Source organism: Myotis lucifugus, unplaced genomic scaffold (genome assembly GCF_000147115.1).
Source record: "Myotis lucifugus unplaced genomic scaffold, Myoluc2.0 scaffold_203, whole genome shotgun sequence".
NCBI lineage: Eukaryota > Metazoa > Chordata > Mammalia > Chiroptera > Vespertilionidae > Myotis > Myotis lucifugus.
In genome coordinates this window covers 2,166,222-2,187,494 of record NW_005871251.1, presented here as the reverse complement: position 1 = coordinate 2,187,494, position 21,273 = coordinate 2,166,222, and the positions used below count along the sequence as shown (strand labels likewise).

Below are 21,273 nucleotides of genomic sequence, written 5' to 3'. Positions count from 1 at the left end.
GTAGGAGGAAGTCCTTGAGTTGGCGAGACTTTGTGGCCCCTAGTGCGTGACCGCCCGCTTGGCTCCACCCTCCCAACCCCCTAGGCTGCAGAATGTCTGTGCTCAACACTCGTACTCTGAGACATCAAATCCTTTAGAAAAGGAGCACCTGAGCTTCCCTTCATTGGACCCTATCAAAGAGCACCTCGTTATCAGCCGCCCCCACTGGGGGAAAACGCCGCCACAAAGAAAGAAAACAGTAAAACCCAACCACGTGCTCTTCAAACTCCCTCTCCCACTTCCCCACAGGCCACCCCAGGACAGCACCTCTGTCTGGTGTGGGCTCTGTCATAGCCCCAGGGACCTAACTGGAAAGCAATGCGGCAGCTGGCAGCTAGTCGTTAGGTGGCTGTTAAGGACTGCCCTGAGCAGGGAGGTCCAGACCTGAGATGTCTCAGGAAGCAGCGGCCAGCCTCCCCGCTCGGGCCTGCAAACTCCCCCCAAGCATGAGGAGGCCCAGGCCGTGTCCCCAGGGCTCCCGGTGGCTCCTGCACTCGGCTCCCTTAGGGAGAGGGCGTCTAACTCCGGCTCTGGCCAGGAGCCAGGAGCCAGCAGCACCGGGCCTGAGCAGCACAGGTGTGGGAAGTCCCAGGGTCCACAGGCTGCATGTGGATCCAGCTACAGCTGCAGGAATTCCACCGGGAGCTCAAGTGATGGCAGAGAGGAAAGCGGCAGGGAGGTGTCCCCAGTGGCAGCCGTCAGAGGAGAAGAGGAAGCTGCCCCAGGGACTCAGGGCCTCCTGGAGGAATCCTCTCCAGAACCAACTGGCTCCGAACATTAAACTTCTCCAGAAACCCTTGTGAAAAGGGCAGACTTGGAACACACAGCGGGGTTATCAGCCACTAACCACACCTCAGCAGCTACACACTAGGGCATGACCGCAAAGGCCCCAGATTATAAGTCAAATGGATTAGGCCCCCTTCATACTCTGCTGGTGGGAACGTGGGATGGCAGTCACTTCGAAAAACAACCTGGCAGCTTCTTATAAAGTTAAACATGTATTTGCCACACGACCCGGCAATCCCACCACTGCTGGTACTCACCCAAGAGAAAGGAAAGCCTATGCCCACATAAGACTGATGCACAGAACAGCAGCTGCATTCGTAATCGCCCCAAACTGGAAATAACCCAAGTGCCTATCAGCTGGGGAGCGGATAAACAAACGTGTAGGTCCGTGCAAGGGAACACTGCTGCTCAGCAATCAAAAGGAATGAACTAGACACAAGCAACCACATGGACGAATCCCAAAAGCCCTGCGCTGAGGGCCAGAAGCCAGACCCAAGGGCGTCAGACTGTCGGACCCTGCGTGGACCTCACTATGGGCAGGGCAACACTGCGGTAACAGAAATCAGATCGCAGGTTGCAGGGCCTGGCAGTGGGAAGAGGGAACTTGTGGGGGTGACAGGAGTGTCCTATATTTAACTGTGACGGTGGCTGACACAACTGTTTACACCAGTCACCACTCAGAGACCTACATACTTAGAACAGATGAATTTTGTGCCATGTCCACTATACCACAATAAAGCAGATTAAAACAGAACCGGGTTCATTTTTCCTAACCAGAGCTCCAAGAAGTGGTCCGAGCTGGCTGGGACTTGCAGAAGTCACATAGCCTTGCCGTGTCTCCACTGCCCCATCCATACAGGGGGCCATGTGACAGTCCCTGACTGGACACCATAACGATGGATGACGTCAGTGGGTATGAGTGAACCACAGAGCCCGGGGCAACATGGGGGTCAGCAAATGTCGGCCTCTGGGGTTCCATCCACAAACCTTCCCACCAGCCCAGGCCGCGGTGAGCCGGAGGACCAGGCAAGTACTGAGCTACTGGGAAAATGAGGGACAAAGGCTGTGGCCTGGGTGGAGTGGAGGGGGTGGGGGAGGGAGACCATGGATGTGGCTGCTGGGGGTGGTTGAGGAACAGCCCTGAGGGGTGGAGGGGGTGGTGAGGGCTGGGCTGGGCCGCTGCTGGCTGCTGACATGCCCACTGCTCCAGGCCAGCCCGGCTGTGGCTCCAGGCCTGTCATTTCCTGTACCTTAACGAGGGGTCATGTAAGTGTCTTCCCATAACTGCATCTCCCCCCCCACCCCCGCCGCAGCTCCCTGCGCACAGAGTGGCTGAAACAGCGCTGAGCGGGCAAGACAGGGGCTCCTTTATGCACCCGTGGTCTGTTCCCCCCGCGGGCCCTGTGACACAGAACACAAGTTCCCACAGTCCGGTCACTCCCCACAGGCGCCAGGACCGGAGTCCCTCTGCCTGGCCTCTGGTGACCGCCACTGTCAGTACCTCAGGGGGCTGCTGGTGACTTGGGGGCGGGGGGAGGTCCAAAGAAAGATGGGCCCAAAAGACTTCTAGGAACTTTAAAAGGCCTGGAGGTGAATGGTGCCAGTTCTTTATTGTGTCCAATTTTACTTCAAAAGGTCCTCGTAGCACAATACACCCACCAGCCAAGACCAGGTTGGTTTTTGGCTCAGAAACAGGGAAGGTGAGACTTTCCTCACCTCACCGGAGAGGTGAAATGGGGCAGGAAGTGTCCGCTGACAGCCTTCCAGGAAAGTGACCTTGCCAGAGGCATGGTCCAGTATGTGACCAAGAATGCAGACAGCTAAGCTGGGACAACAAAGGAAGCAGGGAACACACTGCGGGGCCCTCAGGCCATGGGCCACTGTCACCCGCAGGGAAGCCTGGTAGCCGACCAGCGTGCCCTGCCTCTCGGATGCCTCTGTTTCAGGGGATCCTAACTCAGGGACCGCAGCTCTCTCCCCATAGCCCCTGCTGCGCCATCACTGACAAATCTCTCCCTTCCCCCGGGACACTCCGACTAGATCAGGGATGGCGAACCTTTTTTGCTCGGCGTGCCAGCATTTTGAAAAACCCTAACTTAACTCTGGTGCCGTGTCACATATAGAAATTTTTTGATATTTGCAACCATAGTAAAACAAAGACTTATACTTTTGATATTTATTTTATATATTTAAATGCCATTTAACAAAGAAAAATCAACCAAAAAAATGAGTTCGCGTGTCACCTCTGACACACGTGTCATAGGTTCGCCATCACTGGACTAGATCCTCGGCCATTCCTGTGTCCTCGAATGGCCCATGCAGGCTCACTCTGAGAAACTCAGCGTGGTACATGAGATGACGTCAACATGGAGGAGATGCTAAAGAACAGGCAAGACTGTCACAGCAGCACACACAGAGCAGGAGCTTATGCAGATGAGAAGGCTAGAAGTGAAACTGGCTTACACTGGTGGGACGTGGAGAGGCAGAGGTATGGCAGGGGGCAAAAAGGTAAAGGTGAAGGGCAGGTGAGACAGGGCAGCAATGCCCAAACAATGGGGTGAGGAACCCCCTCGAGCCCCTGACGCTCTCAACATCTGACGACACGGGCTGGTGAACACTCAGTGGCCTGTGTGTACTGTCACTGGCTCTGAGATTCTGGAGCCCAGCTACCATGGCCTGGCCAGGACTGACACACGAACAGCGAGCTATCCCGAGGGAGGTGACAATACAGTCCAAAGGCCATGCCTTTATGGCCCAGCAACTATGTACTATGGCCTAAATCCAACCTCCAAATGGCCACTCGTGTCTAAGGCAACCTGTGGCCAGTCAGCTGAGCAGGGTGGTACCCCTGGCCCTGAACAACAAGAACGAGCATGTGCCATGCCAGGCATGATGCAAAGCGCTCTGCTCAGAGGGCCCACCTCAGGCTCACTGTAACCCCAGCGAGTAGCTCCTATTTTACATGAGAAAAATGGGCAGTTGGAGTTGTTAAGTAGTTTGCCCCAGAGCCCTCTGCTGACTCAATCATAAAGATGTAGCGAATGTTGGTTGGGTGGACAGATGGATGGATGACTGGAAGGACAGATGGACAAAGGAAAGGCCAGCTTGACAGATGGCTCCAGTTTCATCCTCCTCCTAGGACTGAACTGGGCCTTCCGCCTGATGGAGGAAGCAGGGAGCGCAGCGGTAAAATCAGGATGGCTACCTACGAACAGAACGGCATCTACAAACATTTACAACACGCTATGTTGTTGAAAGTGGAGGAAAAAGCCCAGCCGGCGTGGCTCAGTGGTTGAGTGTTGACCTATGAACCAGGAGGTCACAGTTCAATTCCTGGTCAGGGCACATGCCTGGGTTGCAGGCTCGATCCCCAGTGTGGGGCGCACAAGAGGCAGCCAATCGATGATTCTCTCTCATCATTGATGTTTTCTGTGTCTCTCCCTCTCCCTTCCTCTCTGAAATCAATAAAAACATTTTTTAAATATTAAAAACAAAAGAAAGCGGAGGAAAAATAAGAACATCAACTTTCCATTAGACAAAGAAAGGGTCCCTCTCTGTCTTCACATTTTCAAACTCATAAAAATAAACAGCCCCAGAGAGGCCGATGCCGGCTGCCTCCCAGGGCTGAAGGGGTGTCTCCTGGGTGTTTATGGGGCCAAGTTTTCAGGGAGAGGAGAAACAGGACCCACGGGGCTCACACCCGGAGCAGGACAGGCGCCGCATAAAGGCCCTTTCCTCGCGTCTGGCTCTGCTTTGTTTAAAGCAAGAGGGGATTCGACGTCTGCACTTTCCTCGCTGCCTGACAAAACCCAGATGCCCAGAGCCTCCCAGCACCGCGCAGGGGCCTCTGCCCTTAGGAAAATAATGTGAGTCAGCCGGGCAAAATGAGCTCGGCGCTGCAACAAAGAGAGAGCCCTGCACTCCCAGCACCAGGCGCCGCGCCGAGCCTTCAGGAAAAGGCACATTTTGAATCTCTTGAGAGTGGGAAAGATGACAAAGTTGGGCTTTGCACCTCATTCTTAGTCTAGCCTGGAGGTCTGGAACGCCTCCCTGAAGCTCTACTTTTAGGCAGATGACTGAGGCGCTCCAGCTGGTCACCAGCGGATACCAGCCACCAAAGCACGCCTCTCTGCAAGCCACTTGACATTCTGGTGACCTGGGAGAGCAGCCACCTCACTAGCACAGCTCCTGCGCAGGGATCCCTTCCCTGGAAAGCTAAAGGCCTTAACATCACTGCGAGCCTCAGGGGTGGACTGAAAGCCAGCCAGCTCCAGCCCATGCATGGCAGACCCGTGAGCACATCCCCCGCCCCGTTCCCGCTGCTTTCTACTAAATCTCACCTACAAATGAATTATTCCAGGAGCGTACGCTGGTCACTCGGCTTTCCCTTTCTCCCCTCCCAATCGACCTGGTATTCGTCTCCCAAATCCTCCCTCCCCAGGTCCCCTGTCTTAGTGTCTCCCCTGCTCGAGGACCACGATACTTCCCCACTGCATAACCAGGGGTCACCGTGTAGGCCCCGATCCGCAGTGCTGCAGACAATGCCTGTGGGATTAGTCGGGACACGATCCCACGGTTCTCTGACAAGGCCACATCCACTCCTATCTCCAGAGGTCGGCTCATGCCATTGCTCCTCGGATGCCTTCTGCTCCTCCTACCTCATCCTACCTCAGGATCCAGGGTCCGCTCCAAATACAGTCTCCTCACTCGGTCCCTCGCGCCAACGTCCTTACCCCTCTCCTGTCTTACCACAAGGCTAAGCATGGGCTCTGAACAGTGTGCCCTCTGATGATTATCTGAATTGCACTGTTTAATAAAAAGAAATCCTATTTCTTGCTCCTTGGACACAGTGTCTAACGTAGGTTGCCTCAACTGGCGAAAACTGTGAGCGCAGAGAGTGTGGCGGTCGGCCTGCTGTATCGGCACTGGCTGTCATCAGGGATCCCGGTTCTCCCATCTGGTCCCCGCTGACTTGCTTTCCTCATGATGACAAGACGGCTGCCTGATTGCCGAGAACCTAGAGGGAGGAACTGTCTGTCTCTTCTTCTATGTTTTGTTTCTTTTTTCGTTTCTTTTTATTTTTTTATTTTTATTGCTTTTAGAGAGAGAGAGGAAGGAGGAGAGGGAGACAGAGAAAGAACAAGAGCCCTGACTGGGGATCAAACCACACAACCTTGGCGTATCAAGACAACGCTCTGACCAACCTAGCTGCTACCTGGTCAGGGTTCTTGTGTGTTTCTTTTGAATAGGGAAGAGGTCTTTCCCAGAATCCTCTCCGGCAGACTTCTCCTTATAGCTCACTAGCCAAAACTGTGTCAGACGCCCATGTCTAAACCATAGACCTCCATGACTGGCTCAGATCAATCAGCTTTTACCTGGGGCTGGAAGTGGGGTCACCTTTCTGTGAGTGGGAAGGAGAGGGCGAGTGTGGTGTTCAAAGCAAATAAGGGCCCTGCCATGAAGAAGAGAAAAGGCTGGCTACTGTGCAGGCAACCAACAGGGCCTGCCACGGGCAGGAACCGATGTCATATATTTGTGTTTTCCCTAACTTGCCACCCCCATCCTGTGCTGGCACATGAGATAAGAGACTCAACAAATAGCTGCGGGATTGAGCTGAACCGGAAATTATCCTGCAGGTGTGAGAAAATTGCAAGCATTTCACAGAGTGGCACAATTGGACACGTGTGCACAGCAACTGGACAGAGGGCCAAGAAATCCAAACAGATGCAAAAAAAGCACTTAGCAGAAGAGGTTTGGGAAGCTCCGGTCCAAGCCCTAGGCTGGCCCAACTCCCAGTTCTCGGAGCGGGAGCAGGACCAGGCCAGAGGGCTGGGCTGCTCCCCACAGGGCCCAGCTGGGCCTTCTCCTCAGCTCACCCCGGCCTCCGATGGCCAGTGGTCCACAGCCACCCACCTGTTCAGGCTCAACGGAGGCTTGCAGGCAGGCGGGCGGTGCTTGGCAGGTAACTGAGCATGTCGTGGACACAAACAAATCTACTGAGTCTGAAAACACGTGAGGTCTGGGCCCTTCTTGGGCTGTGCTGATAGGTGATAGGTCTCCCTCCTTTTTCCTGCTCACCTGTGACTGCCACCTCAGCTTTGCAGCACAGTCCCCCAATTCTTTGGGCTACTGACAGCACTACAGACCCGAAAATACACACGCCTCCACCTTGGCTGGACAGGTAGCCAGGCTGCACAGAGCCATACTGAACACAAGGCCCTAGAGTCCCATCGGGACCCGGTGTCTGCATCACAGGTCCGGGGTTTTTGTTGTTTCAAGGTCTAGATTTCCTTTTCCTTCCTTTCTTTCTTTTTTTTAATGCATTTAATGCCACTTTAATTATACACTTTAAAAGGTTTAAAATGATAAATTGTATGTTACATATATTTTACATTAAAAAAAAGAAAAAAGAAACTTGACCCAGGTCACATAGCTCTAAGTGGCAGCACCAGCATTAGAATTTAAATTGGATTTCCTTTTCTAAAACTGTAGCTGGCATTTCCTTGGCTACAGAAAACTGTGTTAAATGCAGCCTGCTATGAAAAGCTCATTGATTACGACATGCATTCAACACTCGATACAACACATTGACTGAGCAACTAGCAGGTTGAACCGTATGGCATTGCTGTTTCTGACCTACAAATGTGGCGATGTCTTCCATTTCAACTAATATCTGTGCCAACAGCAGGATAAGGAGGGGCTGGGGACACCAGGACCAACAGCACAACCCCTGTCCTGATGGAACCTGCAGTCTAGTGCATGAAACCAAGAATTAAAAAGCAACCTCAATCTTGAAGAAAATAAGTCTAGCTTCACTACTGTGGTTAATTATGTGTATGTATCTGTGACTGCTTGACTTCTTTGCTAACCTATAAACTACACAAGAATGATGGCTGTGTCTCCTTGTAGCACACGGCCAGGCACGTAGGAGAGCACATTAGATACTGGTTAACTTATTAATTCCTGTTACAAGAGACAAGCGAGGGTGCCAAGAAGCTTTTGGCAGAGAGAGCTAACTAGTCTTGGGCAGTGAGGACCAGGCACTTCCCTAGCTTGGAATTTCTGACACTGCTGATATGGTTGACTTGGGTCTTCACAAACAGGTCCTCACACCGCATATAAGCTACCATCAGCGCAGGTAGGTGGGGCTTCACAGGGACCACTTAAAATAGTTAAGAGAATAAACTGTTTTCCAACACAATCAAGTATTTGAGAAACACCATTTACATAAACAATTGGCACGCTAATTGGAAATCATTCTGTTGGTCTCCTAAAGCGGGGTCCCCAAGGACCTGTATTAGGCGCTCTATTTGCCTCGGTTACCTTAGAATATTCACTTAAAAGTAGTAACAATGAAATTCTCGGAAAATATTCGCTAATTCAGACACTTTACTAATTGAAACTCATCTTCCTCATCAGTCTATGCGTTAGGACTTCTACCTATTAAGAGAAAGTAGCAAAGACGGCCCTTAGAGTAACCGTCACCAAATTCTTCCGCAGGACCCTTCTGGTGGCAAGAACCTGAGCTAACATCAGGGAGTGGGTGGAACTAGAAACTAAAGAAATGACAACTTGAAGAGCAACTATAATCCAATTTAGGCTAATAAATGATATATGTGATGTCACATCAAATTATAAGTAAAATGTGAATATTTCTGCACCCCTGCTTTTTTTTTTGCTTTTTTAAATTCTCACTAGAGGGTATTTTTTTCATTATTTCTAGAGAGAGTGGAAGGGAGGGAGGAGGAGGAAAGAGAGACACAGATCAATTGGCTGTCTTCCTCACATGCCCCCACCAGCGCTGGGGAGCCTGCAACCGAGGTACATGCCTTTGATAGGGAAATGAACCCCCAACCCTTCCATCCGCAGCCGACACTCTAACCACTGAGCTAAATCGGCCAGAGCTGCACCCCTATATTTTTTTATTAACCTGATATAATTTAACGAAAGTGCCAGTGGACACCACTGACCAGCAGGCCTGTTATCTACGTTGCAGCATCTCCTGGGGAGCCAGCCCTGGACACACTGCACAGATACAGAAGCGCCTGTCACCGTTCTCTGTGCCAGCACACTGGTCGCAGTCATGGAGCGTCCCGGACTCTCTTGACATGGTCAATGGTCAGCAGGCCCCGTCCCCAGGCCGAAAGCAAACAAAAACCTGTCACCATCTCCAAAGGATGCCAAGGTCCCCATCCAGCCTCATTGCAGAACCTAGCACATCTCTGGATGCAGGCGGGATGATCAGGACCCGGGAGATTATGCTCTGGATGTCTTAAGAGATTAGTTACTTAAAACCCTCCACGTGACTTCAGTCATCCCGCTACTGATGGCAGAGGAAGAGCCTCCTTGATTACAGTGAATGCCTCTGCATTTGCAAAAGGGAAGATGTGCAGAAGAAAACCAGAGTCAGATTTCTGATGGGCACCGCACCAGCGCCAGGACACGGAGCTGCTGAATAAATTATGACGAGGAGGCAAACACAGTAATCATAAATCCCCCATAACTACCACAGTCCTCAGGGCTCACATTTACTTATTTCCCACCAAAGCATAGATTGAATCTGGCCTTGTGCTCAAATGAGGTCTGGCTCGCCCCAAATTCCAACTATGGGAAATGACAGTTCTGTGGTGGGGTTACCAGTGGGAAAGCAAATGTTTGGATTGTGTAATGCTTTCATTAAAACAAAGACGACGTACACCAGTCTCCTCGTCTGTTAAGGGGGTTTCCAGCCCTCCATCCATTCTCCCCGCTCCCAGGCCAACACAGTCTTGTCCTCACCTCCAGAACAGTTCCCCTTTAAAATAAGAGGATTACATCTGAGATCCAGAAAGATGCTTCCAAAACAAATTCAAGTCTGGAGGCAAGTTCTCGGTCTCCTTTCTCCCTTCTAGACACCCACTGCCCATGGGAGCTACTCGGAAGAGCGGGGTTTGTGACAGGCATGTGATAAGGGAGAAGGGACAGCATTGCTCGCAGCCAGAGACGTGCCTGAGCACCCAGCGTCGGGCCATTACCCGCAGTGACGGAAGGAAAAGAGCGGGCAGGGTGCTGGGAATGCGGGCTTGATCTTTTGTAACAAAACGCCAGAAGGCAGATTGCAAAACTGTTCGGCAACATCAGGAGACATTAAGAAATGGTTCAGCAAATCATCTCTAAACGGTGTCATAAAGGGCTGTCTGTTGCAGGGTGAGCCTAGAACGAATCTATCTACACAATCACTCCTCTCAGAAACTAACAGACGTGTCCATCTGTGAAGCAGAATTTCCAACAGGCCATCCATCCCCAAACCAACAGAAAACCATCCATCTCCAAACCAACAGAGAACCACTGCGGAGCAAAACCAATGAGGAAAACCAGAAAGGCCTGGCAGAGCACTGCCTGTGGGTGGTGGATGGCCCTGCAGGCAGGCTCCTAGGAGCAGCCCCCACCTGCTTGGGGGCTAAAGCCATCTCCACTGGGCCCGGTGCACAACATGCCTGGGACCTGCAGACTCAGGGATGCGTGGAGAAGAGGTGACACTCGAGACAAGTGCAAAGCGGTGTCTTCTCAGGGTTGAAGCAAAGGGGGAGGCTACCTGGCACGGTGCCTACCTGGAAGAGCCTGCACCCCACTGAGCTGACCCCCACAGCAGCTTCTGGGAAACAAAGCCTCCCACTGGCCAGGGTCCTGGGCCATCCCTCAGCCTCCCCCTCCCATGGCTTCCTGAGAAGAGTCACTCTGGAAGGACTCAGAGCGGCCGAGTACAGAGCAGGAGAGATTGACCGCACCACCACCACCACCACCTCACCCCAGCATAAGGGTCCTCCAGGGAGCCTGCGACGCATGCTCTCTCCTACCTGTGGGGAAGTATGGGACTGTTCTATTTCCTATTTGTTCTGGCTTCCTAGAAATTCAGGGCTTCCATATATGAAATTCCCGACTCCCATAGACGAGACAACATCCCCAGCAGTTAATAAGGGCATTCCACATATTCAGGACTCAATATACTTGCATCTTTTCAAAAGGAAGAATTTGCCCTTATGGACCCTCCTCCCCCATCTCCCCCATCACTGCTATTCAGGGCTGCTTGTGGTACTCTTAATTCATGGCTGCCAAAGAAGAGAACAAAACAGGAAGAAAGGATTCTAAGTAATAAAAAAAGGCTTACCTTAGGGATAGAAAAGAGTTCCCTAATGCCAGTGTTCTTAATTAATCTATTTGTTAAAGATTAAAATACATATCAGGTGACTACTTAATCATGTTCACCATGATTTTACCTTCAAATTCTCGCTATATGAGATAACAGGACAATGAGTGCTTGGAGCAGGCACTCAGATATTGGGTAAATAAAAAGATGAAAGTCTTCTTAGGAAAGTATTGTAAGAAGATTCCAACAGAACCACGGTCTCTGGACGGGGGTAGCAGGTCAACGGATGTTTAAAAAGGGTTGACTATGGTATGTGAATCCAGCAACCATCCCTCCAAACAGCGACTATTTTAAAAATTGGGTCTAAAGGTGAACCTCCAGTGGCTCCCGAGGTTTTAAAGAAAGCCATAGCCATGAACCTGAGAAGTAACCCACACTTTGAAATAATATTTTGCCTGGCCAGTGTGTCTCAGTGGTTGAGCGTCGATCCAAGAGGTCACGGTTCAGTTCCCAGTTAGGGCACACGCCCGGGTTATGGGCTCCCATGTGGGGCATGCAGGAGGTAGCTGATCAATGATTCTGTCATCACTGATGTTTCTATCTCTCTCTCCCTCTCCCTTCCTCTCTGAAATCAATAAAAAAAAAAAACATATTTTTTAAAGAAGAAATAATAATATTTTTACAGCAAGAGCTGCTTCTGCAGGACTAGAGAGAAAAGTTCTCTTTCTGTGGGTTAAGGTCTTGACTGTCTGGGAGCCAGCAACCTTGAAGGTGCCCTTGGTCCAGTTCATTCTAAATGGAAGAATCATTTGGGAACTGAAAAGTCAGGAAAACTCTCACTTTTGTTCTAGTCTGTGAACAAACAGGACACTTGATTGAATCAGACACAAAACCCAGCATTTGTGGTTGTCCTCTTAACAAGCTTTAAATAGGCTTCATTTTAATTCAACATAGCTTCAAAATTAGAACTAAATAGTCAATAAAATATGTGCATGCTTAACTTGTTAAATTTGTGTTTTGGGAGAAAATATTCAGAATAAACAAGTCAATTCTTTTCGTAAAATACATTCAAATTTAAGGGCAGTGTTTTTATTATGACTCTTGCCCTTGATAAAGACAAAATTATTCCATTATATAGCTACTGAATGAGGCTCACGACTTCCCAATAATTTCACAAATTACAGTTGCAACTAGCTATAAAATAACCAAATCAATTCTGATTTGGCCATAAAACCTAAAAAATAGGGAAGAAAATCACCCCTTTATAATCAAGTTGTTGAACAATATATTCTGTATGTTTCCATTTATGTCAGAAAAAATACATGCGTATATCAAAACGTAAGGAATATATATCAGACTCAGTATGGGGCATGGGGCAGACAGGGGAACTTTCACATTTTACCTTCTGTCTGTACTATTTGATTTTTTTTAACACCACCAGCGGGACCCAGTGCCCTGTGGAGGGCAGAGACAGTGTACTCAGAAGTCTCCACAAAAAGGAGGAGCAGACTACACTCCTGGGAAAATGGGTGTTATAAACAAAAACAGAATTAAACACACGAAAGTAACACCGACTTAAGGCAATCCTGACCTTACTCCACTACATCAAAGAATCGTAATGGGGCCCTGGAGCGTTGTCCCATACACCAAAGGTGTGGGTTCGGTTCCCAGTCAAGGCACATACCTAGATACCTAGGTTTGGGGTTCAATCCCCCATCAGTACAAGAGGCAGCTGGTGTGTGTGTGTGTGTGTGTGTGTGTGTGTGTGTGTGTGTCCCTCCCCCGCTTCCTCTCTTTCTGAAAATCAAAGAAAACATATCCTCGGGTGAGGATTAAAAAAAAATCATAACGGGGGGGTGGGGGGAAGCACCCCACTAGCATCAGCTTCCTTCCCCCTGTTTTAATAAAGGGAAGGCCTAGGGACCTGAGAGTTGGGGCGAAGAGGCCACCACTAGAAGACTGGACAATAATCTCTTGAGCTCACAGTTTTGTTACAGCTTCTTTGCCCAGATACTGTTTTGATGGACACACGAAAGAAAGCTCACCCTTTGGTGCAAGAACAGGTCCCATCACTTCCACTCTGGACCTGCCCCTCCAGGATGGCCTCCTGCCTTCCCTAGCCACTCCTCCAGGGGTCCTCCAGGATTCCCACTTACAGCTCTCTGGCATCTTCCATCTGTCTCTGGCCCAAATACCCAGGCCCCATGCCAAACACCTTCTCCAATTCTTACTAAGCTACACCTTGAGGGTCCGGGCCCACCAACACTGGGGCTGCTCCACCCGTGTGCCCAGGTGTCTTCCACCCCCTAATTCTGCCAGGATCTCATCCTTCTATGTCTGAAGGCATGCCTGACACTCCAGCTCCTCCAGAGCCTTTTCAGAATGACCACTCCTGACCTCGGCCAGAGAACCCTCTCAGAGAACCTCCTCCCGCTGAAAACAAGCACACATTTGCCTTGCCTCCCTCCACAATGAACGCCCATCCTCGGACACCACACACTATCAATGTCTTCCTGGCCACTTGGCCTTAGAGCAGCGGTTCTCAACCTGTGGGTCGCGACCCCTTTGGGGGTCGAACGACCCTTTCACAGGGGTCGCCTAAGACCATCGGAAAACACATATATAATTACATATTGTTTTTGTGATTAATCACTATGCTTTAATTATGTTCAATTTGTAACAATGAAAATACATCCTGCATATCAGATATTTACATTACGATTCATAACAGTAGCAAAATTACAGTTATGAAGTAGCAACAAAAATAATTTTATGGTTGGGGGTCACCACAACATGAGGAACTATATTCAAGGGCCGTGGCATTAGGAAGGTTGAGAACCACTGCCTTAGATGATCATCTCCTAGGGGGCAGGGACAGGGTTGTGTCCAGCAATGCCAGGGTCACCGGGATGGTGGGGGATGGGGCATTCGAATGAATTTAATTAGAGTTATAAGAGGGCTAGGCAGAAACTTTGTTTCAACTCTCGTTATTATAAAGCTTTTTAAAGTCCATGTGACATCTGACCACATGCGCTTCCAGCCTGGGAAGAGTGAATATAATTTAATCTTTGGTTTAGGATCTTGCAGGGCCCTGAGGCTCATTATGCGCTTCTGCTACTGTAATTACAGATGCGGAAGATGCAGAGCCTGGGCTGCCAGTGGCCTGGAAGCTAACTTCTAGAAGAAACCCTTGCTACCACACCTTGTGATTTGTGCCTTTATGAAAGTAGAGATCCAAAAATAAAAACGAAGTCCCACTTAACTGAGGATTCGTTATGGGAAGTCCATTGCTATGGCTTTTGTTAAGTGCCTGCCACTGTGGCCCCCTCACTAAAGGGTTCTTGATGAGGGAACTTGGCAATGTGATTTTCTACAACTATAAGCTTGATTTTGATGCAACCATTTATTCCTCTGGAAATCAGGGGGAATTCACACACAGGTGTCCTAAATTTCCTTGAAGTAAAAAAACCAACTCTTCATGAGGAATAGTGCTCCTTTGAAACAGCAAAGAAACAGGTGTCCAATTGCGGCGAATGAGGAGCTCCCAAAGGAACCTAAAAATATGACTCAAGGAGCCATAACTCAGGATGCGCAAGGCTGGGACCACGGAAGGCCAACACCTGGAGCCACTTCATGCAGGGCCCAGGCCTGGGCTCCAGGGACCCAGACTAAGCCCAGATTCCAAACTCAACACATCCAAGCCAATCCTCCCTGTCCACATTGTCCCACCCAAACTGGTACCTAAAACCACTGACAGTCATTTCTCTAGTCTCTAAAGGGCGAATCTACCACGGTTATGAGTCTGACTCTGAATTATCAGGACTCTGCTGAGATGAGAATGTCCTCCCCCTCCGAACCCTGCCATCTGAAAGCACAGCACCAATCCTCTCCCCAACAACCACCACCGACATTGAACTTCACAGTCTGTGGATGGAATTCAGAACGTATGTGAACTTGAATGGGGGAAAAAAGAACATACAAAACCCCTGACATCTTTATCTGCACTAACCTCTCAGTGCATGTTAACAGTGCTTTTGATTATGAATGTAGCCCATGACTGTGTCACAACAGATACATGCAGAGACCACAAAATAGCATGTTCACTTTCATTATGCCCAAATTATGGTAACTGTTAGACCTTGTTCTGTAATGTTATTAAATGCTACATCATAACCTTGGCTCTTGATATTTTGATAACTTATGTTTCAATACCATTTATTTTCTTTGTTATCCTATGCATTTGTATCTAGGTCCTTTAAAGTGTTTCCTAAGAAGGAGTCTAGAGGCTTCACCAGATTGCCAAGAGGATCCATAGCACAAAAGCGGTTAGAGAACCCCTGCCTGGTGAAGTAAAGGTGTGAGCACTATAGCCAAAAAACACGGATTCCAATCCAGGCTCGGCCAATTTCTAGTTCTGCTCCTTTGAGCAAAAGGATTTAAACTCTCTGAGCCTTGAATTTCCCCATCTTGACTGAGGGAGCCAACACAGAAACAATACCTACATCGTTCATCAACAACTTAACTGAACACCTGGTGACTGCGCCAGGCACAAGGCTGAGTTCTGGGGCTACAGCAATGAACATGACAGAGAGGGAGGGCCCCTCGGTACTTTCTACAGAAGGTCATGCCACGTACACTGTTTAGCAGTGACTGGCACATAAGCATTCTATAAACACTGCAGTCCTGCTAAACCCACAACGTTTAGTGTTTAATTATGTGCTGATTACATTGCCTCCCATGTAACAATTGTTGGTTCATCGAGCTCCGTGCCCTCCCAACAAAGCTTCCCGGAGGCTAGGGGCTGGGGATCACGCTCACAGAGGGCACAGCTTGTTGGGTGGAAGAACACAGGATTTGGAATCAAATGGCCCTGGCCTCGAAACCCCACTCTGCCATGGCTAGCTCTGTTGACTATACCAGAGACCAGTAGCTGTCCCCCAAAATCTGTCCTCTACTTCCTCTACAGTAATAGAATTCCTAGATTTTGGCTGCACACATGGACACTCAGAATCAAGGATAATATTTCCCAGCCTCCCTTGCAGCAAAGTATGGTCATGTGATCAAATTCTACCCAATGGGGATATAAGCAGAAGTGATGTGTATAACTTCCTAAAAGCATCCTTAAATTAAGAGGGCCTGCCCTTTACCTATCCTTTTCCCTGCCAGCACGGCCATGAGGGACATGAGATGCCCTTGGGAATGGAGGCGTGCACGTGGAGCAAGACAGAAGGGGCCTGGGTCCTACCATTGTGGAGCACATTTCTAGCTGGTACAGTGATCTACCTTTGGCAAGTTCCTCCACCTCCCTGGGCCTCCATATCCCTATCTACAAAAAGGTGGTCAGATGAGGTCTCGACCCAGCAAGGCTGTGTTGAGGACTTAATGAGATGGGGCTTGCTTCACAGTAAGGGCTTGTGATATTACCACTGTTCTTATCTCGCTGCAAAGAAAAATGTTGGAAATGGAGACATCTTAACACTGCCCTGGGGGCTCAGAGGGGGCTCAACAATCACACACTTGAAAGGCACCCCAGCCACGACAGTCCTCCAGACAAGAATTCCCTCTCTGCCCAAAGAAGCTTCCCTAAGTAACTGGGAAGTAAGCGATCGCTTCCTGAGCCCATCCTTTTCAAATAGAGGCTTCCCACGCTCTCCAAACGAAATTCTCTCCCATCGGAGAAGACTACAGGACCCTCAGCCACCGACAGGCTTTCCTGCATGGATCCAGAGAGGTCCCAACCGCCTCCATTGGGAGTGTTCTGTTGCTAACACTTTTAAAGCGATTTCATCTTGTTTGCAGCATCAGCACTGAGCTGGGAGGCATAACTCTTCCTGGCAATGCAAAAGTGAAATTTGCTTTATGCGCCTAAAGCTCATATTCATCTTTCCTGATAGTTCCCTCCCTGTTCCTCAGACACAAATCCTAATCTGTCTCTCCCAGAGTTGTCATCCTGTGTCACTGTCACCCACAAAGGCTGCTCCCAGGCACAGACACCACCAGCTCTCTCTCCTTCTGCCCCTCTGGCTCCGCCCATTCTCAGTAGTAGAACTTTACTCTCCTCATGGTTTAACAGGTCCAGGCTTTAGAACTGGAACAAGGGTGGCTGTGGCAGCCAATGGCTCCCCAGAGGGGTGGGAACCCAGAGCTGCAACAGGAAGAAACAAGACAGTGGTCAAGAGGGCAGGAATCAGCGCCCAGCCAAGGAGAAGAGGAGGAATCTGACCCAGACATGGCAAAGGACCGGGAGCAGAAAGCACAGGCCTAATGATGTCAGAGGAGCCACAAGCATCTCGGAGATCCGCCCTGTATCCCCCCAGGGTTTCCCAACTCGCATTGCCTTTCTGGAGGCTGGCTGCACCTCCGATCAGCCTCACTTTGCAGAGCACTTAGCCTTCTCCTACTTTTCACACGCACACAATTTTACTCCAGGGGTGTGGCTCACATGGGCATAAAACCTGGGGATTCTTTGCTGTTTCAAAGTCACATTACACATTAATTTGCATGACACAGCAAGAACGCTGCCCCATGAATCACTCCACAACCGACTACAAGCAGGAAACGAGACCCCCAACGTGGGTTATGTCCCCGCTCCAAATACCTTCTGCTCTCCAAGGTCCCCTCCACCGTGCTCAGAGCCACCGAGGAAGGAGAAAAGAGGGGACTTCTTCAGTGGGGCCCAAAAGACCAGGCAGAGATGGATGTGTGTCCACAGTTCCAAACCTCCCCACTCCCACCACGTCCGTCTCCTGCCACCATTCCCCTTCAAGGCCACCTGGAGGCTCACTGTCCTCCACAGCACCTGCTTATACGCGAGGCTGGGAGTGAAGGGAAGACAACAGTGCAGGTGCCAGGGCCCAAGCTTCCACTCCACAGAGCGGCCCAGCACAGGGACCGGCCGGGACTTACAGTCCTTGAGCAGCCAGAGGAAACAAAAGGCACAAATGTCACATCTCCTTGTTTTCCCATGGCGCTTCCCTCTGCCCTGGGCCCCACCCGACCACTCTGCCTCTTTCCCGCCTTCGCCACACAACCCGCCCCACACCTGAACCTCCCAGAGGGCTTTCCTTGTTGGTCCTCCTGAATCCACATGAATCACTAATTACTGACTTACACCCAGACACTAAGCGAATGACAAATACAGAATCACAAATGGCAATCGGATCGTTAGGGCTGGCGAACAGAGAGCTTCCTGCCTTCTGAGTCCACCTGAACACACGGGAGACACTATCCTAACCCACACCTGGGTGGAGGCTCTGCTGACTACACTGCCGCCAGGCTAGGTGTGTGTGCATGCGTCAGGGCAGGGAGGGCTGGCATTAATGAACTTACACGCTGCTTCCTTCACGTGCTACGCACTGGAATTACCTAGGACGGCTGAAAGTCGGATGCCTGGGTCACCCTCCCAGAGAATCTAGTTGAATTGGTCTGGGGTTGCCTCCTGGACTTTAATTTTTAATAAATTTTTAATTGATTTCAGAGAGGAAGAGAGAGAGAAACATCAATGATGAGAGAGAATCATTGATTGGTTGCCTCCTGCATGCCCTACACTGGGAATTGAGCCCACAACCCAGGCATGTGCCCTGACCGGGAATCGAACCCTGACCTCCTGGTTCACAGGTCGATGCTCAACCATTGAGCCATGATGGCTGGGCCTGCCTGGACTTTTAAAAGCTCCCCCAGTGATTCCAACCTGCACCCAAGTTTGCAAACCACTGACTGCACACATTTATGATGTGTTCAGGCATTTTTCAAAACAGTCAAGATGTTCAGAGCACTCACAGCCTTTCACTGTCAAGATAGCCCTTGGAGGCCTCATCCCATCTTACTGGGGCTCAGACGTCAATCCCGGTAAGGCCGAGACTGGAACTCGGGTTCTCTAACCCCAGGCTCCGTTCTGTCCACCCACCTGAGAACTCTCACCAGGGTGTAGACAAGGCATGAAAGCAATCTCCACTGCCAGTAGGTCATGGACAAACCCCATCAATACAAGAAGCCTGGACTTGGAGGTGCAGAGACCCAGGCAGCAGTGACGATCGGTTCTGAACGCAGGGGACCCAGCCATCAGAGAGGGCGGGAGGTGTGCTCACGTGTGAGGCCTGGGGCAATGCAGAGAGACAGACAGATCCTGGCCAGGGAGCTTATCCGGGACCCCATGTGTCCTAACATACGTCACTGAAGACGGAGCTCAATGGCAGGGAAAGTAGTTTTGAATTTGAGGATGGACAAGTGTTAGGCACTGGGAAGAGAATCCTTGAGGCGTCCAAGGTTTGCCTCTCAGTGCCAGTTTCTTTGTCCAGCTCTAAGCATTCTGGCCGTCTGTGGGGGCACAAAAACCAATCCTAATACATCCCCAAACCGGGCAGCTGCAATCCCCCCAGCCTCTCTTCCTGCCAGAGCAACAATCCGAGCTTCCTTGGTGAGGGGACATATGACAGTGCCTTCAAACATGTGTTTGTATCCAGACTACTTAGGTAGCACAAAGCATCCCTTCAACCCCTTTCCAACCACGCCTACCTCCCCATCAGCATCACCACACCAACCTCCCCGACACAGTAGGAATAATGTTGCCACGTCAGGTTAAGAATTTACATGGACCATCACAGAGGTGAAGCCACTCAAGCACGTGTGTAATACTGCAAAGAACCAGCCCACAACCCGCATGGAGTCCCCCAACCACTGACGGGCAGATGGGAGACCTCATCTCTGCAAAGCCTGGGACAGACACTTTAAGGGCAGCAAATGTTCCTTCTTACAGACCACATACGTTGTCCCACTATTCCTCCCCGGCCAGAAATGGGCCTCTTAGTTCACCAGTCCAACCTGTGCCACACAACCTGTGCCATACAACCTGTGTCACACACCAGCCGCCTCCTGGTGTTGATGGGAAAGAACCACACGGAATTACAGGAACCAACAGCAGGTTAAACTTTCCCATTGATCGATCGCGCTGATAGCAATGCCACTTACCCAGCACAGCCAGACAGCTCAGCACCGGGAGAAAGCGCTTCATGTCGGCAGCAGAGAGAAGTCACAACACGGGGCGCTTCCTCCTCTCCCGGGACTTAATCTCTCATTGCTGGCAATCCACTCACAGCTCCGGGGGACAGTTTTGGAAACAGAACTTAACTCAGAAAATAAGAAAAGGTTAAAGAGAAGAGATCAGCAGGAGGCAGTCGGGAGGACCACGGGTGGGTGGTGTGTGTTAAACTCCCCGATGCAAAGAAAGGGTCCAGCACACTCCTGCAGGCGCTCTGGGCTCCTGCCACATCGTGTGCCTTGCGGTTTCCACTGGAATTATAGATTGTGGTGGGCTAATCCTCCAGGAAAAGGGGAAAAGAGTCTGAGAAAATCCTTTCATCCGCTGATTATACAGAAATGTCCTTGGCTTCCCAGTGAAGGTGTCTGCACTCTCCCTCATTCGGATTCCCCACAGGGGCCTGGGCAGGTTTTGTCAAAGCCTTTGACAGCCAAATCGGCCCTGGCTAACAGCGACTGCTTGGGTTTCTTCGTGGAAAAGTGCACTCCATCCATGATGGGAGGTCAAGGAGCTGCCACCGGCCCCAGACCTGCCTGGCACACACGAAGCCAGTTGGCGTTTCCGAGCCCTGAGGCGGTCCCCAATGCCAGCAGATTTCTAAAACAAACACAACAAAGATTTATCAAAGCCCAACACGCCGGCCACAAAACCCAGAGAAAGGCAGAGCCCGCGAACACCTGGGTCCCTTCCCCGGACCAGGACAGACGCTTTACATTCTGACCTTGGTCAAGCCGCTACGTCGGCCTCCGCCTCAGTTTCCCCGCCCAGAGCAGGGCAATTGTGGGCAGCCGGATGGTGCCTGCCGTACTTTTGCCAAATGCTTCACTCCTGGGAATTCCCGTCGCCTCGCGCCGAGCCCGGCGCCACCGGCAGCCCCACCCTCCGCGGGCGCAATTCGGTCTGGGGCTCCGAGGTGGGGCGGCCACTCCCCGGTTCCACCCCCGGGCCCGCCCCTACGTGGGAGCCCGGCGCGCGCCGCGTCCCTGGTGGCCCGCTAATGTTTAACCTTCCCCGGGTGTGTATTTTTCCGCTTGAGTGGGAAGAAAGAGACGAGGGAGAAGGGCGCCGAGGCTGCGCTTTACGCTGCCGGACACGCTCGCTGGGCGCCCGACCGGCCGGAGGAGGGTCTGGGGCCGACCCCCGAGCGCAGCCGCGCCCGCCCGCCGCGCACACTCGCGCCTCCGGGCCACGCTCCGCCCGCTGCCGCCCGAGCACGCGTCGCCCTCGCTCCCCTATGCTCACCTCCCGCGGCCCTCTCCCTCTACGCGCCGGTCCGTCTGCCGGT

General features: G+C 51.0%; 1 protein-coding gene across 2 annotated transcripts in view; it reads right to left on the bottom strand.

Annotated features, from left to right (window-relative positions):
- Positions 1-20,878, bottom strand: part of IGSF3 (immunoglobulin superfamily member 3) — an 80,795-nt gene extending 59,917 nt beyond the window's left edge. Inside the window, exons 1-2 of one of the 2 annotated variants that reach the window (XM_014463267.2) lie at positions 20,710-20,878; positions 19,919-20,585 (exon numbers count right to left, since the gene is read on the bottom strand). In XM_014463267.2, coding sequence (XP_014318753.1) covers positions 19,919-19,961 — 43 coding nt within the window. In that variant the 5' untranslated portion in view covers positions 19,962-20,585; positions 20,710-20,878. The remainder of the gene's footprint in view (positions 1-19,918; positions 20,586-20,709) is intronic. The other variant, XM_023761249.1, reaches the window with a different exon arrangement.
- Positions 20,879-21,273: the final 395 nt, after the last annotated feature.